General features: G+C 34.4%; 1 protein-coding gene across 4 annotated transcripts in view; it reads left to right on the forward strand.

Annotated features, from left to right (window-relative positions):
* Positions 1-15,000, forward strand: part of nalcn.L (sodium leak channel, non selective L homeolog) — a 155,438-nt gene that overhangs the window by 24,537 nt on the left and 115,901 nt on the right. For all 4 annotated transcript variants that reach the window (XM_041582403.1, XM_041582405.1, XM_041582404.1 and 1 more), the window contains 2 exons: positions 11,494-11,636; positions 11,722-11,826. In XM_041582403.1, the coding sequence (XP_041438337.1) occupies positions 11,494-11,636; positions 11,722-11,826 (248 nt within the window). The remainder of the gene's footprint in view (positions 1-11,493; positions 11,637-11,721; positions 11,827-15,000) is intronic.

Here is a 15,000-nt window from a genome sequence, read left to right on the forward strand (position 1 = left end):
CACAAGCAGTTAAAAGATGATTATTTTATTGGCTAACTAGGATGATAATCAGAAATATTATAAAAGCTTTGCTGTGATACAGTTAAGTACAGTTATGGGAATTAGAAATCTGTTATGCAGAAAATCTGAATTACAGATAGACCAACTCCCAGAGACCCATTTTAATCAAATAATTCACATTTTTAAAAAGGATTTCCTTTTTCTCTGTAATCTGTAAAACAGTACCTTGTACTTCATCAAAACTCAGATATAATTAATTCTTAATGAAGGCAGAACTATCCTACTGGATTTAATAAATGTTTAAGTTATTTTTTAGTAGACTTAAAGTATAAATATCCTAATAAGGAAAGATCCCTTGTCTAGAAAACCCTGGTCCCAAGCATTCTGGATAACAGGTCCCATACCTATACTGTGAAGTGTTGTGTTATTTACTGTATGATGGAATAAACATTATATGTAGATATAAGTGTATGGTACCCAACAAAATCAAATCCCCTCGGGTTTTTTACGCTTATTTATTATTACATTTTCCCAAAAATTTGCTTTGCAGAAAATAAATGTGATTTTCACGATTTTTTTCTAATTTTTTCATACAATTTTCACAAATTTCAAAAAAAAATTCGGAATTTTCACCCAAAAACACGGAAAACTTCGGAGTATTACACAAAAACCCAGTGCACATCAAAACATCATTGGGACTTCTCCCATTGACTTATATGCAACCTTGACAGGTCTGAGATGCCGGATTTTCAGATTCAAACTTTTCCATCCTCAGGGTTTAATAAATTTCGAAAAATTTATGATTTCAGATTTTATAAAAAATCACACATTTTTTCATGATTTTTGCATTTGGAGTTTAGTAAATAACCCCCTAATTGTATATAGTCAATCCATCTTCATATCAAGAAAATATCACATTGTCCTTGTTAAAGACATTTTCAATACATCAGAACAGTGAGCACCCTAAGAATATTACAAAGTTTCAGATATATATACACATTACACATTACAATAATAGTTACCCCACTATACTACAGCAAATCATCATTCTCATCCTCCAAGGAGTACTTAAATAGCATTGACTTGGCTGTGACAAGTCATGCCATTTTTGATAATTGTTCATAATTCTATAGCAATTCTATATTTTTTGTTAATATGTTATTGATTATTATAGACTATTACAGTAATAAAGGGAATGGGAAGACTTAAAATGATAGTCATGGCTAGTCATGTGGTGTAATAACAGCATACAGATGGAGCTGACTTTTTCATCTTTTAGCAATCCACACCAAAGATGTAGATGTATGCATGAGAAGTCTAACTAAAGTGTGTTTCATCTAGGGGCACATTTACTAAGGGTTGAAGTGAATTAGAAGTGAATTTTCGAATTCAAAAACTTCGAATTTTTAAGTAATTTTTGGGTACTTTGACCATCGAATAGGCCAAATTCGACTACGATTCGAATTGAAAAAATTTTGAATATTCGACCATTCGAAAATCGAAGTATCTCTTTAAAAAACTTTGCCACCGTAAACCTGCCGAATTGCTATGTTAGCCCATGGGGACCTCCCGGAACCTATAGCCAACATTTGGCTACGTTTAGTCGAAGGGTTTTTTTTGGAAATCGTTTGATCGATCGATTTTCCTTTGATCGAGCGATTTTACTTTGATCGCATATGGCCATATTCAATCAAAAAAAACTTTGATTTCCAATATCGTACTACTGCAATTCGATGGTTGAATTTCGACGTTTTTTCACTTTGAAATTCGACCCTTAGTAAATGTGCCCCCTAGTGTTATGCCTTTTCCCCCATGCAGTTTTAAGGAAATGGGGGGGGTGTTTGCTAAATAATGCACTCATTTCAATGTGTTGTATGATACTGTACATGTGACATCAAAGAAGAACACTCCTGGGTTGCATTTAATTCAGTAGGGATTTTCTGCTTTGTTTTCTACAATCAGCTGTTACATGACAACTAAGGTTTACCAGACATTTTGATGGAAGCATAAAATTAAATACTTTGACAGTCCCAGGAATATTTTTAAAGAATTCTTAAAGTAACAGCTGTTTAGGTACTCCTGCAGCTTGTTCGTCTACCAATTATTTATATATTTTGTAAAATGACATAAATATTTAAAAAGGCTATTATTTAAACGAGGGCAGCAGTTTCTCACTGTTAAGGAGGGCTCTGATGTTCTCATGTTATTGAAAGTCTATCATGATAGTTTATAATAAGGACAACTGCTAATGTAAAATGACTGTAGCACCTTAGGCATAAATTAAACACAGATGCTCAGAAGCTGAACAAACACAATAGCATGATGATTACATAACCTAAACTGATGTTATTGTGGTACATTATATCAAATAGTATTTGAATAATACATTTCTATGAAAATATGACATGTGGCATTATAGCTCAAAAAATGGTAAAGCTAGTACAACTGTATATGTTAGTTCTTGGGTTTTGGGAAGTCAATTATATTATTTCCCACTGTACTGTAATCATTCCCGTAAGTGAATTTCCTATTCCAGGTTTTCTCGCATCCCTTCTGTTCCAATAAAAAAAGCCATCTGCCTGTTCTGATAATACGGGACCTTGCTTGCATTTGAGATAATTGACTAGAGGAAAGTTAACCTAAGCACAGCTTTGTGGATGAACTCACATTTTGTTACATTTTGAAAAATAACACAAGGACTTCTGTGATATAATCCCAATGTTAGTAGTAGTACCATCTGTCATTTTCATATGACCCCTTTTCTTTAGTAATAGTACCAGTTTTACCAGCAGAAATATTCATAGGAATAGGATGAAAATTCATACTGACTATGCAGTTTATTGGCTCATGTCGGGGTCAAAATGATTGGCCTGCCCAACCGATAAACTGACAGATTTGAAAATGCCACTGTGTAAGGACTGCATCTGCCTGTTGAAATGGTCCTCTACAGATGAACACTAAATTAGTAAAGGTGGTGTGACAACTAGACCTGTAGGGGTACCTGGGTCAGTGTCTTGGGGCCGCTTTCCACAGTCTTTTAGGGTAAAAACAGACACAGTAGTCACTCCTCTTAAAGGCAAGTGCCTGTAGTTTATTCTGTTACACAGTCTTTAGTAACAAGCACACAAAGAAATCAAAAAAGGAAAAAATAAACCCTTGCACCAGAGCGCTGGCTAAACACAGTTGGCAGCCTAATTACAGTTGGGTGGCTTTCCCAACACCAACTTAAAACAAAAGAATCACAATATAACACAAAACTCTGGTAATCAGTACCTTCCCTGTGCAGTGCAGCTCCTGCTCTCTCTCTCTCTCTCTCTCTCTCTCTCTCTCTCTCTCTCTCTCTCTCTCTCTCTCACTCTCAGGTGGGAGGGGTCCCTTCTCCCAAGGTCAGTCAGGTACTTAAGCTGCAGCAATTACCTTGCAGCTTTGGTCAGTATTAATTAATCCATGTTCCAGGGTGTTGTATTATATAAAACCTTGGGAGAAACATATCGCCAATCTATAACTAACCCAGCTGCTTTGTTACACAGGGCAAAAACTTTTTCCTATCCAGATTCTGACTCAAGAATGATGCAGGCATGGAATCTGTTATCCGGAAACCCGTTAGCCAGAAAGCTCCGAATTATGGAAAGGCCATCTTGTAAACTCCACTTAATCCAAATAATAAAAAATTTTTAAAAAATGATTTCCTTTTTCTCTGTAATAATTAAACAGTACCTTGTATTTGTAAAATATAATTAACCATTATTGGAAGCAAAACCAGCCTATTGGGTTAATTTCATGTTTACGTGTTTACATGTTTTCTAGTAGACAAGGTATCAAGATCCAAATTACAGAAAGATCCGTTATCCAGAAAACCAGGGTTCCCAAGCATTCTGGATAACAGGTCCCATACCTGTATACAATGATTATTTCCCCTGGCCTGTACAAGGAATACCTAGAAAATCTGGATTACAATTTTAAGCTTTGTAAAAACTAGGGTATTTTTGATAGGAATGATTGAAGATATGTGGTTAGGGCACTTTTGAAATAGTCTAATAATAGTCTGATACAGTTTATTCACTTTAAGAAATAAAGACTAGGAACTTATGCTTTCAAGAGTGTTTCAGGATTTTGCTAAATTCCCAATTACTTTAATTTTACAGCTAAATTCCCAATTACTTTAATTTTACATTTTTTTACTTAAGATTGCTTATAAGAAAGATGGATGTCTTTGTTACCTGCTTGTGAGAAGTTGATGCCTTGCTCATATGAAAAGGTGCTTCTTTCTAATTGATTTTCATGCATGCCTTCAATTATTGCATTTGCCTGCTAATCAAAGTCTTAAGTCTGTGCTAAACTGCTTTGATTTGTGAATTTCTGTATTATCTGAATACAGTGGTATTCATTGTGGCCATGTATGCATTGTCATCTATGCAGAGGTATTTTTGAACCTTTTGCCTTCTGTTTAGAAATCAAGTGGTTGGCAAAGTCTGCCATGGAAAAAAGCATATCAAAGTATAGGGAAGAAGGAAATGCATAATCACTGGGGGTGGGGGATGCCACAATATTAAGCAACTTCTAGTGATACTACCGTAGGAGCACCTTATTGTAATCTTCTTCCTGTTCATATATCTTCTCTGTGGCCCAGCAGGGTTCACATGTGCAGTAGAGTGAAAAATTAAAAGTTTAGCATGCACACCCAGATTGGGCTGTAGAGAGGATACAGGAAGAAAAAAAAGATGGCAATTACACTATTACCCCTGGCCAGTGCAGTTTTCAGTGGACAGGGGTGCTTAACATTTTGACAACCCCACTGATTATGCATTTCCTTCTCCTTTAGTTTAAACTGGAACCTAGGAACTAGCTCTCTTCATTAGTGTGAATAAGTTTATTATATTATAGACAAATAGCAGGGGACCTTTTTAACCATAAAGTGGATCATCGTACCAGAGGCCCCATATTAGACTAAAAGAAAATAAATTTCATTTGAAGCAACGTAGGGGGTTCTTCACAGTCAGGACAGTGAGGTTGTGGAATGCACTGCCGGGTGATGTTGTGATGGCTGATTCAGTTACTGTAATTCCTTTAAGAATGGCTTGGATGATTTTTTGGACAGACATAATATCAAAGGCTATTGTGATACTAAACTCTATAGTTAGTATAAGTATGGGTATATAGAATTTATGTGAAAGTAGGGAGGGGTGTGTGTATGGATGCTGGGTTTCATTTGGAGGGGTTGAACTTGATGGACTTTGTCTTTTTTCAACCCAATTTAACTATGTAACTATGTAACTATGTAACTATGTAAGTTTCTGTTTGTACACTTGCTTTGGACTCCATTTCTAAATGTTTATGATGATCATAAATCACTGTCACCACACTCTGCTTTTCTGTGTTAAAGGCTTATCAATTTAAATTACCAGAATGTCTTTACAAGGCTCTGAATATTCAGATGATGAATTAGCAAAATTTATTATTTTTAGGATTGATGATATATGGAAAAGAATATTGTCTGTGAGATACCTTGCATTTTTAAAGTCAAATTTTGAAAAACCATTTGATGGCAAAATCATTTTTTGCATTAACAAGCAAAAGTCTAAAACAGTGCTTGGTTTAACAACAGAGATTGAGTAAAGAACTGAATATTTACAATAATGTCAGATCACATTGCTCTGAAGTATTAATATACATGAAGTCATGCTAATTCTCTATATTACTATATATACTCTTGAATATGTTTTTCACTGGACTGACACAGAAATAGGATTTGCCTGATCACTGACCAGCTGGGGAACTCCTACTCAAGGAAGATAACGTAATAATGAGTCTAAATGACTCTCCTTGTGTCACTTGCACTGCCTTTCAGGGGTGGCACAAGTGACAAAATTAAATATTTAAGCTTTTACTTTTAAATTAAATGCTAACAATTCCCATTATTCCCATTATTAATTTGTGGTCTAAACCAATCAATTGAATACAAGCAGTTTTGCATGTACAGGTATGGGATCTGCTATCTGAAAACCAGAAAGTTCCAAATTTTGGGAAGGCCATCTCCCAGAAATTCCATTTTATCCAAATAATCCAAATGTTTAAAAAAATGATTTCCTTTTCTCTGTAATTATAAAACAGTGCTTAGTACTTGATCCAAACCAAGATATAATGAATAATGTTTGAGGTAGAACAGGCCTATTAGGTTTATTTATTCTGAGCATCATTTACATATGGGTATTAGTGACCGGTGCAGCGGCTGAACTGCACTGAACACTAAAACTGGCCATAGATGTGCAGATTATAGCCTATGTCGGATGAACGATTGTCCATAAAGAATGAGCTAATAGGAAGGGCCAGTGCCATTTTTAATCTGAGCACATTGGTCTGTTTACTTACAACGTAAGTGTGATAAAGCATGATAATTACTCGCAACAAAATAAATAGTCAACAGAGCCAGTTTATTAATCTCTAATTGTGGATTTACTGGTTCACAAATATATTTTGCCTTTTATCACATCCATGCTTTATAAGGTGTCCAGCAAAGTTTATTAACATCTGCCGACAAAATAATCACCTCTCATCACCAAAACCAATGGCAACTTTTATTTCCACCCTGGAAGTGGTGTTATATGGAATTTATGTCTAGTTGGTGGGATGAAGTATTAGTTTTTTTAAGTGACAGTTAGCCTTTATGGATTCTTATTGGGTAACAATAATACATATGATATAAATGATTCCAAGTTTATGTATAGTTCATACTTAATAATCAAAAATAACTGTTAATCAACTGGCCACAATTAATTTGATAAGACATTGACATTGTTAATAATTTAATTGATACATATATTCATTGATAATCTGTATAAACTATTCATTAGAGGGATCTTGTACAATATTTACATTGGCAGCAACAAATAATATAGATTTATAGTACAAAAACTTCACCTAATTTGCCACCAAAAAACTCAGGACTCATCAATATTAATGCTGTTTTTAGCTCTTAATTTTGCATAATTAACCTCAGCTATTGCAAGACAAATTAAGGGCATTGCACTTTAGTAAACCTGAGCATTAATTTTGTCAGTGAAATGTTTGCAGCATTAATGGGAAATTACATAAAGGCAATTATAGTGCATTTGACCTAAAGGCCCACCTGTGTTAGATTCGGAAGTAAGCTCTGTACACTATCTAGTTTTATAAAATATGTCTCCAATATTCTAAGCCCTAGTTGAAACGCCTTCACATCAAATGTATTGCAGTATAAAGTCTGATCAGATTGAATTGCATAATTCAGCAAAACCAAGTTGCGAATTTAATGCAACTTGGCTGGCAAGATTTTAAATATAAAGTACATGTACAGAATACAAAAATCTAACATATTATATGCATCTAATACTTTCATGCATGTGTAATTCTGTTATGTGAAGTTTAATGAAATTGTTTTGCAGCTAGGTGTAACAGAAGAAATGTGCAGCCTGCTGCAGATTCTTATAACAAACTAAACTGCTAGGGGCAGATTTACTAAGGTTCGAGTGAATTTTCGAAGTACAAAAAGTTAGAATTTCGAAGTAATTCGACCATCGAATAGGATACTACAACTTCGAATTTATTTCGACTTCGATTCAAAGTAAAAATCGTTCGAATATTCGACCATTCGATAGTCGAAGTACTGTCTCTTTAAAAAAATTCGACTTCAATAATTCGCCAACTTAAACCTGCTATGTTAGTCTATGGGAATCTGCCAGAGCATATTTCTAAGTTTTTGGGTATCGAAGGAAAATCATACGAATCGTACGGTTCGAAGTACGATCGGAGTACGATTGTACTTTTTCTTCTGGACAGCCATTAGCCATTGTCTGTGGATTCTAAGAAATAGTTGTGAAGTATGGTCAGTCATAAGTAGTAAAATATGTGCATAACAACGTAAATGTAAACATATTACATTTCACAAAAAATGTAACCCGGTCTTAAATATTTCTAAGATGTGTTGTTCTGCTACCCAGATAATTAAAGGAGTATAGTCACACCTTTCCATTAGTCCCCTGCTTTATTGGGAAATGACAGATGGCAGAACACATCTGGCAGGGTGTTGATTCAAAATCTATTTTGATACGCTTAGCATACAGCACAAACTTGCTTAATACTTTTTTGCAACTTGGATTTTGAAATGAATAATTTATGATATATAAATGAAAATACAACGATTATTTATGTGTTGACAATTCACATCAGTCCTTGTCCCATTTTTTTCTTTTAAATATTCATAGTTCGGACAGTTTTATTTTATTTTATTGGTTCAAAGTTTATTAAACAGATATATGCTTTTGGTTTATAATGTAATATATTGTGTGTTGCTAATAAATGAACTCCAGGTAGACGATTATTCAGTGGTCAGGCTGACTCCATTACTTGTATTGAGACCTGACAACCATAACAGCCCTATGATGACCAGCTAACTAATGCCATTATATACTGTATATATTTCTAGCCCAAAACACATGTATAGCTACAGCACTGCATATACAAGAAGTGCTACATAAATAAAATTATAATCCATCCAAGGAGACAACATATTCACAACATCTAATGTAGTATGTTTTAAGGAGACTGACATTTTAGCTGGGTCCTTAGTCTTTTTAAAAATGAGAAAGGCAGGGGACCTAGCCCAAAAGTCAGTGTGTGGATGATCTTACAAATCATGGGCTGGACCCATGCCTTGTAAACCTGAGTCCAGTTAGATGAATTTACAATGTGAATAAAATTTACAGTCGCTACACATTTTTATGAATAATATAACACTATTTTTGGGGATTCCTTGCAGTATGCCTTTGTCACTGTGGTAATTTATGCAGAAATGTGCTTGTATTATTGTCACATATTTCAACCACTGATTTATGAGCAGTACTGAGCAATAAACATATAAATCCATCTTATTTTGATTTAATGATTGTGGAAAGGAAATAATAAAATACACTTGCTTCATAGTGAAGTATGCAATTTTCTTTTTATTTCATTCTTAAGACTACTCAATTTAAAATATGAACATTATGTTCTAATACCACTGAATTCAGATAATTGCAAAGCTAATGTAATCTGTATGTTTTTCTTTTTGAATCCACAAGTGTTGTTTTAAACCTTAAAATTATATGATTTGATAATGTGCCAGTAATTAAGCTTTACTATTTATAGTAGAGGGAGTCTTTTAAAAAGCCTTTTTCTTGACACATGATAATGGGAACCTCAACATAAAGAAAGCATGTGTATTGATGGTTGTTATCGTAATATGCAACAAATAAACTAAAATAATACAACCATTTCAGAAATCAATATTTTTTAACATGGTGGTATATTTTGGGGTTTTTTTTGGGGGGGGGGGATGAAGTAATAAATATTGAGTAATATATGTGGCTCCCCAAAGAAACTACTAACTGAATGCATTTTCACTGTAATTAGATTTGCTGTTATTGTACTTTTTGATCATCTAAAGACATTTGAGAGATTATTTGGGAAGGCAGGTAGGGTATGGGTTTTATTTTTGATGTTTAACAGGTGTTTTAATGTCTTTCATGTTGTAGATAATTGTAAATAAAATACAAGAATCTGATTTCACATATATAAGTAATGTTTGAGCTAAAATCTTAATTTGCAAGACATATTTTAGGCTTCTGTGTAAAAGGCAGTTACATTTTAGTTATGAATAGATTAATTGCCTTGAATAGATTAATACAGATATAGGATCCGTTATCCGAAAACCCATTATCCAGAAAGCTCCAACTTACGGAAAGGCCGTCTCCTATAGACTCCATTTTTCCCAAATAATCCAAATTTTCAGAAATTATTCCCTTTTCTCTGTAATAATAAACAGTAATGTGTATTTGATCCAAACTAAGATATAATTAATCCTTAGAAGCAGAACAAGCCTATTGGGTTTATTTAATGTTTACAAGATTTTCTAGTAGACTAGTTATGTAATTCAAATTATGGAAAGATCTAACTGCATTATTAGGTGCTATAGCTTATAGTACTTACCTAGGTAGTTTGTTAAAGGGATTATAAACCCAGAAAATGAACTGATGTAAATTTAACCAGGGTACATTTATGTGAATTTTTGCATGAATTTTCTATTTTCAACAGTTTCTGCGGTATTAGCATTTTTAGATTGCTCTAACCAGGCTCATAGATCAACTGGATCAGCTAGAGCTGCTGACATTTTGGTCTTTCAAAGAGAGCTGTTGAGCCAAGCCTGCTTAGCAAATATAAAACAATCTAAAATTGGCAAAATCTCAGAAACCATTACAAACAGAAAATGAATATAAATTGTAAAAGTGCTCAGAGGACCATTAAGAATATTCTTACATTGATTCATATTTTGGGGGTTTTCTGCAAGACAGGCACCTAAAGCCCCCAATATTCTCACTAAGCATACTAAAATCAGAGTAATAACCAGAACCAACCAGAAGCTAGTGTAGAATGTAAAGAGATTAAAGGAATATTGTCACTTGGATATTAAATTCCTGTGATGCCCCCAACTGCATTAATAAGATATTTCGCATACACATATTGCCCTGCAACTGACTGGAACAAAGGTGCTCTTCCAAAAATGACTAGGGACCAAACGTCGAACTCACCTAGAACTGATGAGTTGTTTTTTTTTTAGATGCAATGTAAATATATTATAGAAGCCATGTCTGCTCGGTAAATACATATAAAATTTAACATAAATAATAAATGTTGCCCTGCCAATGAGAATTCATTATTGTCTAAATCTCTTTACCACAGTTCTTTCTAGGGGCCTTGGTTTCTTGTGTTTTAAATGGACAGGTAATGGTAATAGTAATGGTTAACTGTATAGTTACTTGATCATATGGATCCATAAACTCCTGCAAAGAATTAGAAATCAATGGTGTTCATTCCTCTGTTAAGTGCATAGAATAGTTCAAGGAAACAGTTTATGTAGATTGGCACAAAATGACATGTAAGGATCCCCTTAGTATTTGTCTCTTACCACATGGCACAACATATTTATTCATTTATTATAATGCTTATCATCTCAGTGCGTACTTTTCTACACTACTAGGATATGCTGCATTTCATATCCTAGTAGCCAATGGCTTAACTCCCCTTGCAGAAAATATTTCCAGCCCCCCCCCCCAGCAGGTCACCTACGACACTTAAAAAAATTGCATGTGACCTATGATTTTACGGGCCCCTACTGCAACCACTGGGTCTGCTTCCTCTAGTTATGCCACTGCTAATAACACTAATACTGTATAATGGTATACTTATATGCGTACAAAGAGACATTTAGAAATTAGATCTGATTATGGGCTTTCTGACAAGAGTCTAGTAAAATGCATTCTACAGTAAAGTCAAATGTAATGTTCTTTTAACTATTATAGTTTATGTAATTTTAAATTTGTCTCTATTAGTTTTTCTCTAGACTAGTCCAGTCTTTGTCAGTGTAACCTTGGATACCAAATACATTCATACATTTTCTAAAGATATGCTTTTTTTCAACAGGAACCAGCATATTTACTGTTTATGAAGCTGCATCTCAAGAAGGATGGGTTTTTCTTATGTATAGAGCAATAGACAGCTTCCCCAGATGGCGCTCATACTTCTATTTCATTACCTTAATTTTCTTCCTTGCCTGGCTTGTCAAGGTACTCAGCAGTCTTTTGTAGTATAATAATCAAAGCTTTAAAGGTTATTTCACATGCATGTTTTCTTCTTGGTCTTATTTTGCAGAATGTCTTTATTGCTGTAATTATTGAAACATTTGCTGAAATTCGAGTGCAGTTTCAACAGATGTGGGGTTCTCGAAGTAGCACTACCTCAACAGCTACTACACAGGTAACTCATATTTGTTTTTTTTCAGATAGCAACTGTTAATTATATTTAGCTTTAAAAGGACACCAATCAATTAGCACCCAAAACTGATAGTGTTCTGCGAATCAGCTTCATTTTTCATTCTGAATAAAGAATTCAGTAGATTTTATGGAGAGCTTTATTTGAGCCATAGGCAAATTGGCAGATTTAGTTAAAGACCAGGAATGACTGAATTAGCATAAGCATGCCCTGTACACAGCAATCACTTTATATATCACTTTATATATGCACCAAAGACCAAAGGCAAGCACAACAAGTCATCTGGAGTAACATTAATAATCAAAACCCTTCCAGGTAACTTTCTATTTTTGTATTGTCTTCTTGTCAAAAGTTGGACTTTAGACATCAGTGGTAAAAGCAGACAGGTCTATGTTTGGCAGGGTGCTTGGAATAGCACAAGATAAAAAGTGAATAGTACTTTGCAAGCCTCAGACTATATGAAATGCTTTTTGCAACATGTCAAATTTGGTTACAAAGATATTTGCTGAAGGTCAAATAATATCAAGGCCTGTCCCTTTGGTATAATATGTCAATTTTGGTTTGCATCACACCATTGCTTTATTCTTGAGTTACTAGCATTCTAGCATGCTACAGAATTTCCAGCTTTGTGGAAATAGGCAGCTTAATTTTTTGGGGACCAGAGAATTATTTGTAATTTTTGAGCTATCCAGTTAATATAAATTCAAGTGTGGATTATAATTGGTTCATTGGAAAGGCTACAATAAAATGTATGCAAGGGGGTACATTTACTAAGCATGAGTTTTATTTATTATTCAGATTGATCTGCATTAAATTGCATATACAGCATGAAACCTTACTGTAATAATGGTTGGCTTTTTTGTGCCTTTGTAGTTCATTTTATAGGGTTTATCTACTTGTTGCCTATTGTTTAAAATAGTGTATGGACCTTATATGTATGGATCTCTGTGTTTCTTAAATGGTTGTAACAAATAATCAGCCCACTGAGATACCCTTTTAATAAACAAACCCCACTTTTCCACCAATGCAGCATTTATTTGGTTTAAAATAGGAATCAGCTGATTTTACAGAAGACTTTTCTGTGGATAGGTAATTTGTGAAATAATGAGGATCAGTTGTTAAACACCAGCTTCATTTTGGAGGATCTTTTAAAATAATCACTGTTTCTAAAATTTTAATGAATTTCCATCTTTCAATCACATAATGCCAGCTTATTAAAAGTTATCACAATCCTGAGAAATAGTTCAGTGTCACAAGGGATTGTACCATTTCATATGATAAGAAACTATTGTATGTCTTCAGTCCTCAGGCTTCTTTAGTCTCATTTCAAACAAAAACACATTTTAGCACAATATTTTTTTAAAATGTAATTTAATTTAAATTTTAAAATTGTACAATTTAAAAAATGCTGGGAAAAGCAAGCAGAGAGCTGTTGGATATGCAGGGAAGTTTGTGCTGCACTGTTCCTCAATTTGGAGGCCTTGGGAGAAAGTGGAGATTGGCTTCCTCGTGTGGGAGACAAACAGAATGACTATGGGGCAAATTTACTAAAGGGCAAAGCGGCTAACAATAGCGAAAATTCGCCATTTTACTAACGGGCGCTGGCGTAAATTCGCTAGTAGGACGTAACTACGCTAATTCACTAACTTGCGGATTTTACCTAACGTTACCTCTTGCGCCAGAATTGCCTTCACCACCTCAGACCAGGCAAAGTGCAATCGATAGACAGGGCTTGCTTCAAAAAAAGTTGAAGTCCCAAAAAACACTGGTGTCTTTTCCTTTTTTTTTTTTAATTCAAATCTGCTTTTATTGTAAGATATAAGCAAAGATAAACAAACAGAAAAAAAAGGAAATAAAAGGTAAGTACAAGGTATTTGTTGCAAGAACATGCAGTAAAAATTACATGCAGAATGTCACAAAACACTATCAAAGCAAGTTCACAACCTCCTATGCAAATTCCCTCACTACGTGCCTAGGGGGGTGGGAACATGAGGGTGGACATGGAGATCTGATGGATAGTCCAGGGTTCCCAAGTGTCTTTTCCTTTTTTAAGGGTGATAGGCTGAAAAAGATCATAAATTTTTTTGGGGGTATCCTCCTTCCCCCCTACATTTCCTAACATATGGCACCTAAACTATACAGTGGGCACATGTATAGGGCAAATATTTTATGAAGCTTTCCCAGGCTTGTGTATTGTAATGTATTTGCTACTATATATACGTCCACTGTACTTTAACTTGGTGCCATATGCAAATTAGGCATCACTAGCGTAACTTTGCTTTGCTTGACGAAGTAACGCTAGCGCAACTTTGCTAATATTCACCTCCCTGAGCACAACTTCGGATTTTAGTGAATTAGCGGCGCCCTGGCGAAGTGCGGTGAAGCCAACGCTGGTGCAACTTCGAAGGTAACTAAATTTGCTCCTATGGGTTACTTACTGTAGATATAAAAGATCCACTAAAAGTCAAAAGGGGAGCAGAAAACCATATTACTGTTAAAATTTATCAGTGGTAGAGGGATATCCTAATATTGAACTTTTGTGAACTTGGAAAGTGTATTTTCTTTTAAAATTGGCATTTTTCAACACAACAGTTTTTTAGCACCTTTAATATTCAAGACTTGTATCAAAGAGAGGATATAGCATGCTTTTTACTGTTTTTATATGTATTGAATATTCATGATGTAATGAATTAGATGTGTTGTTTATTACGCTTTCATAGTGTGATGAAATGGAAAATGCAAAGTGTACTTTCCTAAGCCAAGACTTATTATGAATTTATATCTGATTGAATGAATTGCAAATATAAGGCAGTCCTGTTGTGTCATTTTTAAGGTTTGAATGTGGGTTTTAGGTACTTAGATTGACTTGTTTCAGCCATACTTTTAGTCTGACCTTGTATTACCTATAGTGCATCCCTGATATGCGTCAAAGCACTAATACATGACATTTGGGTTATAAAAATACAGACATAAAATAAGTAGTACATGATGGTGTTACAATACGGTGCATTCAATTATAATCACAGCCATTTAAATTACACTGGATAAAATCTGCAAGACATGCCATTGTCAGAGACATGAAAATCAACTTTCAGAATATTTTTCCCACAAGATATGTTATATGCTATGGTACTTTAGCATGACACATATAAATCAGTT

This window comes from Xenopus laevis, chromosome 2L, assembly GCF_017654675.1.
Source record: "Xenopus laevis strain J_2021 chromosome 2L, Xenopus_laevis_v10.1, whole genome shotgun sequence".
NCBI classification, from domain to species: domain Eukaryota; kingdom Metazoa; phylum Chordata; class Amphibia; order Anura; family Pipidae; genus Xenopus; species Xenopus laevis.